This window comes from Ornithorhynchus anatinus, chromosome 3 (assembly GCF_004115215.2).
Source record: "Ornithorhynchus anatinus isolate Pmale09 chromosome 3, mOrnAna1.pri.v4, whole genome shotgun sequence".
Taxonomy (NCBI): domain Eukaryota; kingdom Metazoa; phylum Chordata; class Mammalia; order Monotremata; family Ornithorhynchidae; genus Ornithorhynchus; species Ornithorhynchus anatinus.
Window position 1 is genome coordinate 88,133,534 of NC_041730.1, and position 18,599 is coordinate 88,152,132.

Sequence of the window (18,599 nt, forward strand, 5' to 3'; positions counted from 1 at the left end):
CATAGTAAGCGCTTAACAAATACCAATATTATTATTACTTGGGCTTTGACTGCCGCCGGGCTCAAGCCCACAACCGTTTCTTCCAACATTTTTCCATGAGAAGCAGCGTGGTCTACTGGAAAGAGCACAGGCCTGGGACTCAGGACCTGGGCTCTAATCCCAGCACACCACTTTTCTGCTGTGTGCCCTTGGGCAAATCATTTAACTTCTCTGTGGCTTCGTTACCTCATCTGTAAAATGGAGATTAAACCTGGGTACCCTATATGGTACAGGGACTATGTCCAACCTGATTATCTTGTACAGTGCCTGGAAAATAGTAAGCGCTTATCAAATACCTTAAAAAAGATTGTAATATATTCTATCCCAACAAGCTCGTGCTGTTGGAAGAGCATTTCTGAATTCCATGATACTAGTTTACCCAAAGCACACAGTGAAAACACACGTTCTAGAACTACCTGAACTGCTAAATACAGTGCTTTTTCTATCAACTTTCTTAAGAACTTAGTTTTCCTCTGACAGATTCAGTCCAGAAGAATAGGAGCTCAAATAACATGCGAGGAAGATTCAAATCATCTTTGCTAATAGGTTCCCCAGGGTCTCTTTCCAGCCACGGATTATCTTCCTGAAATTTGAATATGCCAACAGACTCTGAAGTAAATTCTCAGGCAATTTTCAAGTTAAAATGGTCTTAATCAATCAATGCCATTTACTGAGCGCTTACTGTGTGCAGAGCACTGTCCTAAGCACTTGGGAGTGTACAACAGAGTTGGTCGATACGTTTCCCACCCACAAGCAGCTCACAGTCTAGAGGGAGAGACAGACATTAAAATTAATTAATCATAGATAAGTACATAAGAGCTGTGGGGCTGAGGGTGGGGTGAATATTAAATGCCTAAAGGATACTGATCCAAATACACTGACAATATAGCTTCCTCATGGTTATTTTTTCTTGATTTTTCCACTTCTCTATTCCCTCTCACCCCATATTGTAGCCCCAGGTTTTCCTGGCCTAGAAAGGTACAGCTGAGAAGGATGGGCTAACAGAGAGTTTGCACGGGGGAGAGAGGAGACGAAGGCACAGCACAGTGTTTGCCACGTCACAGCATGGAGGAGAGCAGTGCGGCCTAGCGGAACGAGAAGAGGAACTGGGTTCTAATAATGGCTTGGCCAACTGCTTGCTGTGTGACCTTGGACAAATCACTTCATTTCTCTGTGCTTCAGTTTCCTCATCTGTAAAATGGGGGTTAAATCCTACTCCCTCCTACTGAGACTGTGAGACACATGTGGGGCAGGGACTCTGTCCAACCTGATTATCATGTATCTAGCCCAGCACTTAAAACACTTCTCGACATATATAAGTGCTTAACAAATACAAAAGTGATTATAATAATAATAATAATAATGATAATTCTCCTAATAATAATAATAATAATAATAATTGGTGCCTTTAGATCCAAATTAGTAACAAAAACCACCGGAGTCAGCTCAACTAGAGATCCGAGTTTGCTTCTCAAATCCACCGAACAATCACTCCTCCCCGCTTCAAAGCCCTACTAAAGGCACACCTCCTCCAAGAGGCCTTCCCAGACTAAGCCTCGCTTTTCCTCAGCTCCCCCTCCCTTCCGTGTCACCTCGACTCACTCCCTTTGCTCATCCCCCCCAACCCCGCCCCACAGCAGTTGCGTAAACATGTATATATTTATAATTCTATTTATTTATTTTGATGCCTGTCTACTGTTTTGATGTCTGCGTGGTTCAGTGGAAAAAGCACGGGCTGGGGAGTCGGAGATCAGGGGTTCAAATCCAGGCTCAGCCACTTGTCAGCTGGGTGACTTTGGGCAAGTCACTTCACTTCTCTGTGCCTCAGTTCCCTCACCTGTAAAATGGGGATTAAGACCGTGAGCCCCACGTGGGACAACCTGATCACCTTGTATCCTCCCCAGTGCTTAGAACAGTGCTTTGCACATAGTAAGAGCTTAACAAATGCCAACATCATTATTATTATAATTATTATGTCTGTTTCCACCCCTCTAGACTATAAATCCATTGCTGGCAGGGACTCTCTCTTTATTGCTGCATTGTCCTTTCCAAGTGCTTAGCACAGTGCTCTGCACACAGTAAGCGCTCAATAAATACGACTGAATGCAGGAATGCTGTTGTTTGGAAGGGAAAAGGATGACTCACAGTGGGACATTTAGCTACATTCACCAAAAGCCTTGGTTTCAGGGACAAGGTGCCTTTGATTCTGAAGTACCGTCGGGGTGCGGCCTAGCTGGCAGAAGCTTCAACGGTCATAGAAATATCCTCTGTCACCTTACATCTGCACTTCAGACCGCACCCTACTCACGTCCTGAGGAACAGAAGTGGGGCTTTGCAAATACCCAGAAAACAGCCCCACCCAAAGTGAAACCAACTCATTCGGAGATGTCCAGCAGTTTCCCAAGGGGGTGGTAGTCTAGTGATTACTCCCATTTGCCCGGTAGTCAAAAATAATAATAATAATAACGTTGGTATTTGTTAAGTGCTTACTACGTGCAGAGTACTGTTCTAAGCACCGGGGGAGAGACAGGGTAATCAGGTTGTCCCTCGTGGGGCTCACAGTCTTAATCCCCATTTTACAGATGAGGGAACTGAGGCACAGAGAAGTGAAGTGACTTGCCCACAGTCACACAGCTGACAAGTGGCAGAGCTGGAATTCGACCCATGACCTCTGACTCCCAAGCTCAGGCTCTTTCCATTGAGCCACACTGCTTCTCTACTGCACAGGCCCGGAAGTCAGAGGATCTGGGTTCTAAACTCAGCTCTGCCATTTGCCTGCTGGGTGATTATGGGCAAGTCACTTAACTTCTCTGAACCTCAGTCACCTCAACCGTAAAATGGAGATAAAATACCTGCTCTCCCTCCCTCTTTGACTGTGAGCCCCATGTGGGACAGGGACTGGGTCTGATCTGCTTATGGTCTAAGCCCATTGTGGGCAGGGAACATGTCTAATCGTAATAATGTTGGTACTTGTTAAGCGCTTACTATGTGCCAGGCACTGTTCTAAGTGCTGGGGTAGATACAGGGTAATCAGGTTGTCCCACATGAGGCTCACAGTCTTAATCCCCATTTTACAGATGAGTTAACCGAGACACCGAAAAGTGAAGTGACTTGCCCAAAGTCACACAGCTGACAGGTGGCGGAGCTGGAATTAGAACCCATGACCTCTGACTCCTAAGCCCGTACCAACTCTATTGTATTAAGCTCTCCCAATTGCAATGCTCTGCACCCAGTAAGCACTCAATAAGTATCACTGATTAATTGAATCTACCCCAGTGCTTAGTAAAATGCTTTGTACACAGTAAGCACTTAACACATTATTATTTTGCAGGTTAAAACATGCAGTCTTGGTTAAAATTGGAAAAGATTCATTAGCGTTCGAATAGTAGAATTAATAAACCTATCTGCGAGTAGCAATTAAGACTAACTATAAGAAACTTGGTTTTCACACTGGCTGGAGTCCTCATTCACCAGGAAATCAAGACGAAGTTCTCAGTTTTCCCATCCACAAAATGGAGATCATTTTATGGTGATCTAAATTTAAACCAGGATTGCTTTTCCCATTACTGGCCCCTCTTGACTCGTGCGGAATTAAACTGTAAACCTTTTAGTCCTCCATCAAAGGATCCCCAAAGTTGGGGACCTGTTACAGCCTCAGTAAGGCTTATAATTTTTATTTCTCTCTCTCTCAGGTGGGTGTTTGCAAAGACGATTACCAAATGAAGAATGAAGGAGAGGGTCACAGTTGGAGATGCCTTCCTGCTATTGCAGAGGGTAGGCATGGACATAAACAATCCATCTGTGCTCTGGCAGTTATTTTTCCATGCTAGGAAGTAGCTGGGGCTGGGATGTTTTGTTTTGTTTTCTCGGATTCTTCCGCCAACACCCCCCAGAAAGTGGTCAGACAAGCTAATCTGAATAAACAAGATGAAATGATGTATTCAGTTCAGTCTACAGAACTCCTTTCCACAGGCAGGGTCTTTGTTGTGCAACGGGATGGGGAGGAGGAAAGACTGGTCACATAGCTTCCTGTCAACGAGTGACAGAATCTTGGAAAATTTTTCTCTAGGTGACCAACCTTCTCTTCAGTGGAAGGAAGAGCAATTTAGCCTGCTTAGATGGAACTCTAAAGGCAATGGGTTTTTTTTTGATCTTTCTGTCTGGGTTCGAAAATATGCTCAGAATGGCAGAGACAGTGATAACATATTGACTATGAGCAGGCAATCTACAATATCCCATTTCAATATCTAGCAACACCCAGCCTAGAAAAGGGCCCCAGAAGGAGAAAGGGAATTATAAATGTGGCTACCTCAAACCAACAAGTGGTGGGTATGTTTGGCTAGAATCGCTGTGCCAGGAATCCTCTACTACCTACCCACAATGAGTCCGACTTCACAGGTTGGCTCTTCGTATGCACAGGTCATCATGGTGCCCACGGTGTCATTCACCACGGCCACAACATCCAGGTCAAATTCCTTCGGAGAGGCAAGACGGGGACAGCTTTAAGGACACCACCGCTTTCCTTTTATTTGAGCCCCCAACATCCTTCAAGTCAGCCCCCCACTAATAGAGCATGGTTGAGAACTTCTATAATATTTCTCCACCAAATGTTTTACCAGCCATCAGACATTCACTAGTCCAGCTAAAAATACCAGTATCAGGCAAAGTTATGGCACAGCACGGTTCCGACATTTGGTCCAACCCTGGGCTGCTGAGCACTGGGGACCCACCGGGTTACTTGTGAGGCTACTTGTGTTCCCTGATTCCCTTTCCCAAAGGTTCTACGGCATCTTCTCTCCTTCAGCTGTCTCCCTAACCTCCCAACAAATGTATTTTAGCTGATGCCAAGAATGTGCACCCAGCACACTCACTTTGTGGCATGCAAGTGTTCCTGGTATCACGATAAAAATATTCTAGGAGGAACGGGGAGGCCAACCTGAGGAAGCAGTACTATGGCAGAGCCAGGTAAAAGCTGGGAGCTGCCAGGTGGGCTTTATAGGAAATGACCTCTGAACTCTACCCCCTTCCCTCTTCACCTCCCCTCAGCTGAGCCCCCTTTCTCTCTGCTCCTCCCCCTCCCATTTCCCCTCCCCTCAGCACTGTGCTCATTTGTATATGTTATTTATTACCGTATTTATTTTGTTAATCAGCACTAATGTCCATATCCGTAATTTATTTTAATGTCTTTCTCCACCTCTAGACCATAAGCTCCTTGTGGGCAGGGAACGTATCTATCAACTCTGCTATATTGTACAATCCCAGGAGTTTTGGGGAGTGCTCCGCACCACAGTAAGTGCTCAACACATACGATTGTACTGACTGACCCACAACGACAAACCCAATCCGAAACCTGAGGAAGAAGGAAGTACCCTCAGTTTTCCTATACTGTGGGGCTGTATTCTTGAAGAACCCCTGCATTAAGGCAAACGTATTAGAGTACTCAAGCTTCGATCAACACCACATGTGTGCTCAAAACCATTTCTTCCGACATCGCATCAATTTCTACCTGGACAGGTGTGCGTTGTTGGAAGAAAGTTCTCTAAATACTCTGTCACATTCCATCCGTAATGCACAGTGAAAATGCTCATTTTATGAGAATTGACTATACTAGCCCTATTTTATATACAATCAAAACAGAGGCCCTGGGAGACACTGAAGTTCTAATTCCAGCTTCACTACTTGCTTGCAGGGTGATTCTGGGCAAGTCACTTAACTCACTGGTGCTCAGTTTTTTTTATCTGTGAAATGGGGCTTCAACACTTGTTCTCGCTCCTACATAGATTGTGAGTCCCATGTGGGGCCGTATCGTGTCCCACCTGATTACCTTGTATCTACCCCAGTGCTTAATACAGGGTCTGGCATATAATAAGCGCTTAACAAATACCAGCATTCATAACTGACAGCAACTTGAAGAAGGCTGACAACATACCTCTCTTCTTTTAATTCCTTCTCTCAGCAGATTGGCCACATCCTGTCCTTCGCAATCTGTTGCCTTAAAGCCTTTTGTCCAGTTGAGTAGGATACCCTGAGGAAACATAAACCACACAGGAAATGAACTGCTAGAACACTGGTCCTAAACAAAAATGTCTTTTCTACACAGATCCCCTGCCAGTGGACTACGGACTAATCGAAACAATGCCTTGGTGAAGATTCCTTTGACACCACGAGCAAGTGTTGGCAGAATTGGGCCCCTGATTCCTGACTTGCCATAAATTAAGATGTCATAAACTGCAACTTAAAACAAGCTTAAACTCAGGGATGTATAGTCTTAAATTCCTTAATACCTAGAAAAATATATTATAGATCCTAATTCATCATACTAGCAAACTGTTTTTTTAAAAACAATACTACACAGAGTGATTTGGTCTGACTTCTAAGAGCTGTAAGTCATTAGGTGAAGAAATCACTAATTCCGAGATTTAAGTGGATGAATAAGCTTCAGTTTCAAGAGTGCTAATGGCAGGCAAAGGATGCCTATTTTGCTCACTTTCTGTCCACAAAACTAATATTACTCATGCTAGAATCAAGATTTTTGGCTTTGCTCTTACCACAGTTGAGCACTTCCTGAAGGAGAAATACTCCCAATTCTGGAAACAAGACATATTTTCTGAGGAAATCTAGCTTTATATAATCAAATTAGTCAGTATTTGCTAAGGTCCAACAGATACGCCCAATCCTGTATTAGATGCTTTTCTAGTCTATACCTAGAATGTTTGGGGTTCTAAGACAGAAAAGCAAATCAAATTTACTACTGAAACTCTGAGTAAAATTAGCATTTATTCTTTTGGCCAAGTTTGTGGTACACGCTGCCGAAGCACCTGATGAACAGATAACTGGGGTGTGGTCCGCAGGATCAGACTTCCAAGTTTCAGGGCAAGGAAGGTGGCCTTAGCTTCACGCTACAGCTAAAGTTTTAATATCCACCGGGATGAAATCGCATTTTTGAATTGGGCCCCTTCAGAGAAAGCCAGGAATAGAGTGCCCAGAAGAGAAAGAAAAACAAATGTCTTGTGGATTGAGACTATATATTTTTAATTCCTGATAAAAAAAAAACCCCAACAGGCCCTCCTATAGGGCTCCGCACCCAGGAGATACCCCATAAATGTGTCCCCCTGACTTTCCCTCTTTATTCATCCCCCTTCCCATCCCCAACGCATTTATGTACATATCTGTAATTGATTTATTTATATTAATGTCTGTCTCCCCCTCTAGACTGTAACCTCGTTGTGGGCAGGGAATGTGTCTGTTATATCATATCGTTCTCTCCCAAGCTCTTAGTACAGTGCTCTGCATGCAGTAAGCACTTAATAAATACGACTGACTAAATAAATGCTGACTGTGGTGATGGTGAAACCCTAAAACATAGTACAGTCAGAATACACCACCCACTTGGTCAATCACTTTCTAATGAAATTTAATTTCACCTGTAGTATAATTTCAACTGGTCTTTAAAAAACTTACCGCATCTAGACTTGTCTGCTTGCAGGGAAAGGAAAAGGTAAAGCCCAGAGGCAGCCGAGCCCCCTTTATCCCCATGTAATCCAGGAAATCAGAGATGCAGTGGACAATGTGATCAAACAGCTAAAAAAAGAAGACGATATATTATACATACACACAAATATAGTATATTGGGTCCACTTAAATTTCATCCTCTATACACATGAAAATATAACCCACCCATACATGTTAAACTAGATTGTCCCAGAGCGTACAAAATTTGAGCTCCCTTTAACATACTGAAGCTCTAACAATAATTTACAGTTGGTAACGTGGAAATCTGGGAGCCTGAAAGATTTCAAGGAGTCTCAGACGATGCCTAACACTGATAAAGAGATGCTTAGTCCTGGGAAAAGGTGGCTTTATATCACTGAAAACCCCTGGTTAGCCCGCTTAATTAGTTTCAAGAACATTAAACAAAATAGAGTTTCCCACAGCAAATAATGTATAGCACGTTCATACGTTCTCGAGATAAAAAAATAAATTTAAACAATATAAATATATTTTAAATGATAAACACAATAAACCTAGTGAACAGCAGTGTAAATATGTACCATTAACACTGAAAGAATCAAAATGTTAACATGTGCACATTATATAAATCGAATTACCCTAGCTGTTGCTCCTGGCAAACCAAAAGATCTGCATACTTCAATTTGACATTCACCTGAGTCCGAACATTGGTGCAAATCTTATTCAAATGCTGGACAAACTCTTTCAACGCTTGCTCCTTGTGCATCTGACCTCACAGAGAGCAATTTGAGGGCCCCCAGGCTACGCATCCCACTGTTTTCCAACAGCCTGCTACTCTGTTGTTCTTTACTTTGAGGAGATGATGTCCTATAAGGTATCTATTTGTGGTGGACCTTTATTGCAGAGTCAAATAGCCATGTGTACTGGTTTCAAGGTGATCATGCAGTGAGCCCAGATATGCCCAATAAAAGCCCACCCACGAATGCTGCTCAGAGCACAAATGCGGCAAAACCAGAGGAGCAGTACTGAGGGAGCACTGTAAGAAATATTGGAATGAAAATTCAGCAGCATTTGTGTGAGAGAGTGCTAAAAAAGAACGGTATATTTAAGGGTGGACAATAGAAACACCCAAACCCAGATGCAATAAATAACTCTTAGTAGGATATGAAAGTGTAAATCCAAAACATAGATGTAATAAATAATTTGTGGTACACTATGAAAATGTACACTTTAAGAATCAATCTCCTGACAAGGCAAATTTCCACTTATAAAATGCAGAGATTTAGCTTCCACACACACTTAGCAGTGGATGGATCAGTGTGACATTTCTGGGTTCAAAAACACACACAAACACACGGTTTGGATAAATTGAGGATGATGGGACCATTACAGAATAAGCACTTAACAAATACTACTATTATCAAAGTGTGTCCCTAACCATAAAGGTGGATAGGGTGAGGGTAAAGACCGCCTTATTCCTTCGAATATCCTTTGATTTCACTCTTACATTCATTCATTCATTCAATTTACTGAGCGCTTACTGTGTGCAGAGCACTGTACTAAGCGCTCGGAAAGTACAATTCGGCAACAGATAGAGACAATCCCTGCCCAACAACGGGCTCACAGTCTAGAAGGGGGAGACTGACAACAAAACAAAACAAGTAGATAGGCATCACTACCATCAAAATAAAGAGATCCATAGATAAATGCACATCATTAATAAAATGAATAAAGCAATAAATATGTACAAATATAGACAAGTGCTGTGGGGAGGGGAAGGGGGTAGAGCAGAGGGAGGGAGTCGGGGTGATGGGGAGGGGAGGAGGAGCGGAGGGAAAGGGAGGGCTCAGCCTGGGAAGATAAAATACTAGGCTAAATGGGCCACTGATGCACCCATATTGGCATTTTTAATGTCCTTATATTTCTCACCTCCTCTCCTGTGCCCTGCATGACCTCAATGGGAATGGCATAGATTTTGTTGTGCATTTCAACTGTCCTCCGCTTCCCACTGCGGATCTTCACTAACAAGACTCGGAAGTTTGTTCCTCCAAGGTCAAGGGCTAAGAAATCCCCGTTTTCTATCGTGACAATGGAGAAAGAATCTTAGGAACAAGACAGATTGAGGAATGAAAAAACACCGTAGCAGTCAATCCCGGTCAAGCTCTCGGCCTTCGCTTTTAAGAGTGGTTTTTGGAAGCTGCCTAAGGCAATCCACACTGTAATAATAATAATAATGATAATATTTGTTAAGCGCTTACTATGTGCAAAGCACTGTTCTAAGCACTGTACTGTCATCTATGCTGAAGGCAGTGTTGGTTGCATAAGTATTCTGTGTGCACTGCAAGTCAAGCAGTGTGGCCTAGTGGATAGAGCATCGGCCTGGAGGTCAGAAAGTTTTGGCTTTTAATCTCGGCTCTGTCACCTGTCTGCCATGTGACCTTGAGTAGGTCACTTCACTTCTCTGTGCCTCAGTTACCTCATCTGTAAAATGGGGGTTAAGACTGTGAGCCCCATGTGGGACAGGAACCGTGTCCAACCCGATTTGCTTGTATCTACCCCAGTGCTCTGAACAGTGGCTGGCACATAGGGAGTACTTAACAAATACCACAACTATTATTATCATTATATACCCCAGTGCTTAGTTCGGTGCCTGACTCACAGTAAACGCTTAACAAATATCATTTCTCTGTGCCTCAGTTCTCTCATCTGCAAAACGGGGATTAAATCCTTCTCCCTCTGACTTAGACTGTGAGCCCTGTACAGGACTTGATTACTTTTCATCTACCCCAGCACTTAGTACAATGTGACACAGAGTACGTAAAAAAAGTACGGGCCCAGGGCTCATGCTAGGATAAGGAAGGGTGGAATTCCAGCCCCAACTTGACTCCGGCCATTCTGTCCGTGAAATTACTATTTCCAGTATTTGCATGCTCATGGGAAAAATACATAATAGCCCAAATACTTTGGACTTAGATACAAAAGCTCCTTTTTCTGAGAAGCTCAACCCACTTTGTAAGCATGACTTCATCTGGCTGCCCTACAATACATTAGGGCCAAAAAGAGGAAATAATTCACTCGAGTTCACATTCAGTAAATCAAAAGCATGACTGGAACTCCAAACCGTGGCCCATTCCGTTGGAATCTTCATACAAGCTCATCTGTGAACCCAAAGCAAACCCCGGGGGAACTCCCTCGGGGAAAAGGCATTAGCCACGCTCACTTCTCCTATAACGCAGGGCTTGAAACCCACTTTACGGAATCACGTTGTACTATGCTCGCCTTGATCGATACCACGTACGTGTGCGCAAAAGTTTCTTTTGACGTCGCTCCAACAGTAATGCAATAGATGCGTGACGCTGAAAGAAAGCTCCCTAAGTCTCTACCAACCTTCTAGCCAAAAAACGTAGTGAAAACAGGTGTTATGGGAGAACTGAGTGCAGCAGCGTGGCCTAGTGGCTAGAGGAGAGGCCTGGAAATCAAAAGGAACTGAGTTCTAATCACTAGTCTGCTGAGTGGCCTTGGGCAAGTCACCTCACTTGTTTGGGCCTCAGTTACCTCATCTGTAAAATGGGGATTAAGAATGTGAGCCCCATGTGGAACATGGACTGCGTCCAACTTGATGAGCTTGAATCTACCCCAGAACTTGTACAGTGCCTGGCCCATAGTAAGCACTTAACAAATGTCATAATTAAAAAAAAATCGCCTATGGGAAAATCCCAAGGGAAACCCAGGCCCTGGAACAAGATGAAGCGGCACGGCCTAGTGGATAGCGCTCAGGCCTGGGGGTCAGAAGACCAGGGTTCTAACCCCGGCTCTGCCATATACTTGCTGTGTGATCTTGGGCCAGTCACTTCCCGGCGCCTCGGTCTCCTCAACTGGAAATGAGGATTCGACACCTTTCCTCCCTCCAATTTAGACTGTGACCCTCACGTGGGCCCCGGATTATCTTGTATCTGCTCAGAGCTTGGTACATATTAAGGGCTTGACCCAACACCCCATTATTATTACTGTTCTGAACTCACCAGACCCGTCGGGGGTGCTGCGGACGAACGTGGGCAACATCTTGACTTTGGCCGACTCGTGGCTCTTCTTCTGCAGTCCGGCCTCGATCTCCACCCGCATCCTCCTCTTCACCTGCAGCAGCTGCTCGTGGGTGAGTTTGAACTCGGCCAGCGTCTCTTCGATCAGCCGGTGCTGCTCGGCGAGCCGGTAGGCCACCGCCGTCACCATGGCAGCTCCCTTCCCACTGCCGCTCTCCGAGAGGATGAAGCGCACGTCGGACTCGGGGACCAGGCGTCTGAGGGTCTTATGGAAACGCCGAGAATATCTGCAGGGCGAGGGGACAACCGCGGACAGAATTTAGACCGTCTAGACTGTAAGCTCGTTGTGGGCAGGAAACGTGTCTGTTTATTGTTAAACTGCACTCCCCCAAGTGCTTAACGCAGTGCTCCGCACACAGTAAGCGCTCGATAAGTACGACCGAATGAATGAATTAGCGCCCTTCCTCCTGGAGGCCTGATTAGCTTTGGTGGAGGAGCACCTAAAACCAGGTCTCAGCTGAACGGGCCTGAGAGTCAGGGGACCTGGGTTCTAACCCTGGCTCTGCCATCTGAATGCTGCATGACCTGAGGGAAGTCATTTAACTTCTCTGGGCCTCATTTACCTCATCTGCAAAATGGGGATTAAGACTGTGAGCCCCACGTGGGACCACCTGATTGCCTTGCATCTACCCCAGCGCTTAGAACAGTGCTCGGCACATAGTAAGCGCTTAACAGATGCTATCATTATTATTATTATTACTACTAATAATAAATATTTGACCCCAGGAATAACAGCAGGATGTATATATGTGGGGAAACCCCAAAGCTCAGTGGGTCCAATAACCCAGACTGGCATCTTCAAGACTTTTTTCTTAAAGACCTGCCGTTTGTCTCTGGGAAATACTTAGATTTATAAAGAGGAAAAACAGTCAACAAGAGAGAAGCAGTATGGCCTAGTAAAAAGAGCACGGGCCTGGGAGTCAGAGGACCTAGGTTCTAATCCCGGTTCCGCCAGTTGTCTGTTATGTGACCCAGAGCAAGTCACTTTACTTCTCTGTTCCTCAATTATCTAATCTGTAAAATGGGGAATAAGACCGTGAGCCCTTATAATAACCTAATCCTAACCCTAAATGGAACCGGGACCATGTCCCGCCCGACTATCCTGTATCTACCCCAGCACTTTGTAAAGTGCCCGGAATATAATGAATGCTTAACAGATGTCATTTACAAATAAGATGAGCAGGCCAAAGTATGGATAAAATTCAGTCATGATTCACAGCAAGATGATGTGGGTTAGAATGGTTAAACTGACTAACACAAATTTAGCTAACAGTTCCCCAACGTTTATTTAGTGTTGAAGAATTAGTGCTGTTAGGCTCACACAGAAACCAAGACAAAAGGATTAAGTGACTTGTCTATAAGCACTTAAACAAGGCCACTGATCGCAACCACCGAACTCTGATGTCTTAACATAGGAAAAGAGTTATTTTCCAGAATGATAAGCGTATGTTCCCAGAGCTGATCACACACACTACAGGCCCACTTCTTTGACCCATCCCTGCACCGAGCAGCGTGGCTCAGTGGAAAGAGCCCAGGCTTGGGAGTCAGAGATCGTGGGTTCTAATCCTGGCTCCGCCGCTTGCCAGCTGTGTGACTTTGGGCAAGTCGCTTGACTTCTCTGGGCCTCAGTTACCTCATTTATAAAATGGGAATTAAGACTGTGAGCCCCCCGTGGGACAACCTGATCACCTTGTATCCCCCCCAGCGCTTAGAACAGTGCTTTGCACATAGTAAGCGCTTAAATACCAGCATTATTATTACCATAGGGAGTCCCTGGTGAATTCCAAGGCTAGAACTGCACTGTGAACTTAACGACTCCAGTCTGACCCTACAAAGACCAGAGCAAGTGAGGAGGGGAACCTTTTGTAAGATCAGCAACAAGTCTGTCCATGCAAATATCGATCAATCATATTTACTGAGCAGCTACTGTGGGCAGAACACTGTACTAAGCGGTTAGGAGAGTGCAACGCAACAAGCAATTGAAAATTGGACAGGTGGAAAGTGACGCAAAAGCTGCGCAAGCCAGTGCCGTAACTTCGTCCTTTTTGCACCAGTCTTGCAGATAATAAAACATTTTTTCCAGCCCACACTTTTTTAAATCAAACCAGAACAGCTCCCTGACCACACGGTCTGGAGTACAGAGACAGAATTAAATGCTGTACAATCTGCATTCTGTCACCTCATCATCCGTTGATTCTGACTTTAGTAATGCGATTAGCTCAGAGGAGAAAGCAAAAATGACTTCTTAATGGAATGTCCAGGCATTAAAACTGCTCCTGCAGCATTGCGCAGGTATAATAATAATAATAATAATAATGTTGGTATTTAAGCGCTTACTATGTGCCGAGCATTGTTCTAGCTCTGGGGTAGATGCAATAATAATAATGTTGGTATTTATTAAGCACTTACTATGTGCAGAGCACTGTTCTAAGCGCTGGGGTAGATACAGGGTAATCGGGTTGTCCCACGTTAGGCTCACAGTCTTAATCCCCATTTTACAGATGAGGTACTGAGGCACTGAGAAGTGAAGTGACTTGCCCAAAGTCACACAGCTGATAGGTGGCGGAGCCGGGATTAGAACCCATAACCTCTGACTCCTAAGCCCAACCTCCGCCGGGGAGGAGTGAGAGCTTCTCCAGCTCCTCCTGCAGGGCAGGGAGGATGCTGGGAAATAATAGTAATAATTAATAATTATGGTATTTGTTAAGTGCTTACTATATGCCAGACACTGTTCTAAGTGCTGGGGTAGATAGAAGATAATTGGGTTGGACACAGTTCCTGTCCCACTCGGGGCTCACAGCCTTAATTCCCATTTTACAGATGAGGGAACTGAGGCCCAGACGAAGTGACTTGCCCAAGGTCACACAGCAGACACGTGGCAGAACCAGGATTAGATCCCATGACCTTCTGACTCCCAGGCCCGTGCTCTAGCCACTAGGCCACACTGGCTTAGGTCCCCAGGCTGGTTGGGGTGCCTCTGCCTGTCACCCATAAGAGCTGGAACAAGGGGGGGGCAAGCTGGCTCTCCTCCCATCCCCAAGCATTTAGTACAGTACTCAGCACACAGTAAGCACTCAATAAATACCACCGATTGATCGATTGATTCTCCACCCGGCAGCAGTCTCTGTAACCCCCACAACCCGAGAGCCAAGCTGGGCTCGCTGCAGGAGCAGATGGTGCTCTTGGTGGTCCACTGGCTGCCTGGCACCTATGGTTCAGACCCCGCCCCGCCGCCGTGCCCTGTTAGTCCAAAACTGCTCCTTTGCGGACACAAATAAACCAGCGAGGATCAGCCCGGCCCAGCTGTCACGTCATGGAGAAGCATGGAGAGAGCACGGGATAACAATAATAATCTTATATCACTATTATCCAGGTGATGCTCTAGGTGATTTCAGCTTATTCTCGCAAACGGGCTGTCTATAAAGCCATGTTTACAAGCACGGTAAATCAAGAAATAAGTGCTAATCATATGGGGAAAGCTTCGGGCAGTCACCAGAGCTAAAGTCGCCGTTGATTTATAGAAAGTGCACGTCACATTTTAAATAAAGTCAAGGAAGAGTCTTTTTCAGGGTTAGGGTCACCCGGCTCAGCCAGCTGAATGCAGCTAGCTATTTATTCCAGTTAGAGAAAGGAAGGAAAGGTTTCATTTCACCCCAAATTTATCACGTTCCAGCCCTCTGTGGTCTGGAAACCCATTACCCTATTCATTTTGTTCATTACCCTATCTATTTTGTTAATGAGACGTACATCACCCTGATTCTATCTTTTTGCTATTGTTTTAATGAGATGTTCATCCCCTCAATTCTATTTATTGCTACTGTTCTTGTCTGTCTCCCCCGATTAGACCGTAAGCCCGTCAAAGGGCAGGGACCGTCTCTATCTGTTACCGATTTGTCCATTCCAAGCGCTTAGTACAGTGCTCTGCACATAGTAAGCGCTCAATAAATACTACGGAATGAATGAATGATTTATGGGACACTGATTCAGATTCCTTTAGGGTGAGATGGGTCGATTCTTGCTAGCCCGCAAAAGTTCCAACTCTCATTCCTTCCCCTTTGCTAAACTCATGTACTGAACCCCGAAATATCTCCGGGACCCCTCAGGTTCAGGGGTTACCCTCAGCTGGTCCTGACTGCTCCTGGGGTGGGACCACACAAGCTGAAAGTGAATGGTGACTAGATTCCAACTTCTTGGACTACGTGACAGATGTGTAAAAGCGAGACAGCGGTGTGGCCCAGTGGCTAGAGCACGGACCTGGGAATCAGAAGGACCTGGGTTCTAATCCCAGCTGCGCCACCTGACTTCTGGGAGACCTGAGATAAGTCACTTCACTTCCCTGTGCCTCGGTTACCTCATCTGTAAAATGGGGATTAAGACTGTGAGCCCCAGGTGGGACAGAGACTCTGTCCAACCTGTTTAGCTTGTATCTAACCCAGCGCTCATTACAGTGCTTGGCACATAGTGTGTGCTTAGAGACTATCATAAAAAAAGACACCTACACAGCTGGAATCACTTGAGATGATCCCAGAGGCGGTAACAGAAGGATGCTGTCGGTTGCCAAAAAGTGAAATAAATGTCTTACTTGCTTCAGAGGGCCACACGGAACTCTCCATGAGGCTTAGCATGAATTGAAAGCAAATGAAATGTGACCCGGAAGAAGGATTTGGGATTGAGACTCATCACTTGCTAAAGAAAAGTCAGGAGGAGCTCAAATACGAGACTTTCATCTGAAGAGATAGGTTGAGAATTTCTAAACAGTGGAGTGGTCAGAGTCCTAGGGGAGTCGAGGCGGGATGATATAATAATAGTAATGATGTTGGTATTTGTTAAGTGCAGAGCACTGTTCTAAGCGCTGGGGTAGACACAAGGGAATCAGGTTGTCCCACGTGGGGTTCCCAGTCTTAATCCCCATTTTCCAGATGGGGTAACTGAGGCAAAGAGAAGTTAAGTGATTTGCCCAAAGTCACACAGCTAAGTGGCAGAACTGGGATTCGAACGCATGATCTCTGACTCCAAAGCCCGTGCTCTTTCCACTGAGCCACGCTCCTTCTCTAAGCATCTGTGACCCCCACCCCCGACATCGGGCAGGGATTGTCTCTATCTGTTGCCGAATTCTACATTCCAAGTGCTCAGTCCAGTGCTCTGCACACAGTAAGCGCTCGATAAATACGACTGAATGAACGAATGAATATCTCCGATTACAGCTCCTTTGTTATTACGTAACGTTTGCGTGGATGCTGTATAAACTTAAAAGAGATATCAAAACTAAAGTTCTCATTTGGAGGTCCTCATTTAGCTGTCCTGGAGTTCAACCGCGGAGTCACGGGACCCACGTCGGGGGCAGTTAGCACGTAAAGTGCCGTCTGACCTTCTCTCTGCCCGGTACAAGATTGGGTCTCGTCTGCCCGGGCGCGGGACTTGCCACCCGTCTGACCTTTCGGGAGGATTGGCTCCAGCAGGTGCTTCGGGTTAATTATAGAGACGGGAGACTCACTGCGGGTGCATCTTGTAAAGGGAGCCGTCTACACCGACTGTGGTCCGGAGCCTCGCGACGCCCTTGTTATCCCGCAGGCGGGTGAGGATGGCCCCCAGCGTGGTGGCTACCAGATTGGCCGACCGGAACGAAACGATGGCGCACACGTGCTGGACGGCGATGCAGTCTTCATGGGATGGTTCCACCCCCAGCCGGGTGAGAATCTCTTTGGCTTTATTGAGTCCTTCTTTGCTCCTGCCAAATTAAGACAGCCAAGTTTAGTGTTTATTGGGACGAAAACCTTCACTCGCATCTCGCTGGAACTTGATCGGGGCCGCGGACAGGTGCCCGGTCAGAGGATCGGGGCTCCGAGAGCCTGAGGCGAGTGGAAAGAAAATGTCTCTGCAGGATCTCTAAGATGACAGACAGAAAGGGTCAATCAGTCAATCATATTTGAAGCAGCGTGAAGCAGGGGAAGCAGCGTGGCTCGGTGGAAAGAGCTTGGGCTTCGGAGTCAGAGGTCATGGGTTCGACTCCTGGCTCTGCCACTTGTCAGCTGTGTGACTGTGGGCAAGTCACTTCACTTCTCTGTGCCTCACTTACCTCATCTGTAAAATGGGGATTAACCGTGAACCTCACGTGGGACAACCCGATTACCCTGTATCTACCCCAGCGCTTAGAGCAGTGCTCCGCACATAGTAAGCGCTTAACAGATACCAGCATTATTATATTTATTGAACGCTTACTGCTTGCTCACCGTACTTAGAGTATAATCCAATCCAAACGATGAACACAGTGCTCTGCACATAGTAAGCGCTCAATAAATACTATTGAATGAACAACCAAACAGGCACATTCCCTGCCCACAATGAGTTTACAGTCTAGAGGGGAAGACAGCTATCTTAACAGGAAGAAGGGTACACCGTCAGCTGTCTGGGACACAGGACAGGATAAACACTTGAAATCCTATTTCTGGTTCCGCCCCTCTAGACTATAAACCCGTTGTGGGCGGGGAATGCGTAGGTTATATTGTTGTCCCAAGGGCTTACTTAGTACTGTGCTCTGCACACAGCAAGTGCCCAATAAATACCACTGATTAACTGATTGCTATCGACTCACTAGAGATAAAGGACGGGGAGCAAATCATTCAATCTTTTAGCTCTATCACATTGGGGATGAAAAATGAATTAATACGACCAGAACTTTTGCCACCTGGAAGTAGATTATTTAAAGGCAATTCGGTCCATTTGGCTGTATCAATTAATCAGTGATATTTGCTGAGCGCTCACTGTGACTCCGACACTGTACTAAGCAATTGGAGAGTACGACATGGAGCTAGGTTCCTGGAGAATCCCTCATTACGGAAAATATACACTCGTACACGTGCTTCGAATGGTGCCATGCAGTTACGAAACTGTGTCCTCTGGCTGTAAGTTCACTGGGGGCAGGAATTGTGTCTACCGACCCTGTTGAACTGTGCTTGCAGCGTGGCCCAGTGGAAAGAGCCCGGGCTTGGG

General features: G+C 45.6%; 1 protein-coding gene across 3 annotated transcripts in view; it reads right to left on the bottom strand.

Annotated features, from left to right (window-relative positions):
* The window catches only part of HK1 (hexokinase 1), a 123,780-nt gene that overhangs the window by 16,513 nt on the left and 88,668 nt on the right, over positions 1 to 18,599 (bottom strand). For all 3 annotated transcript variants that reach the window (XM_029060221.2, XM_029060222.2, XM_039911522.1), the window contains 6 exons: positions 17,104 to 17,337; positions 11,532 to 11,836; positions 9,439 to 9,587; positions 7,501 to 7,620; positions 5,969 to 6,064; positions 4,415 to 4,514 (listed from right to left, as the gene is read on the bottom strand). In XM_029060221.2, the coding sequence (XP_028916054.1) occupies positions 4,415 to 4,514; positions 5,969 to 6,064; positions 7,501 to 7,620; positions 9,439 to 9,587; positions 11,532 to 11,836; positions 17,104 to 17,337 (1,004 nt within the window). The remainder of the gene's footprint in view (positions 1 to 4,414; positions 4,515 to 5,968; positions 6,065 to 7,500; positions 7,621 to 9,438; positions 9,588 to 11,531; positions 11,837 to 17,103; positions 17,338 to 18,599) is intronic.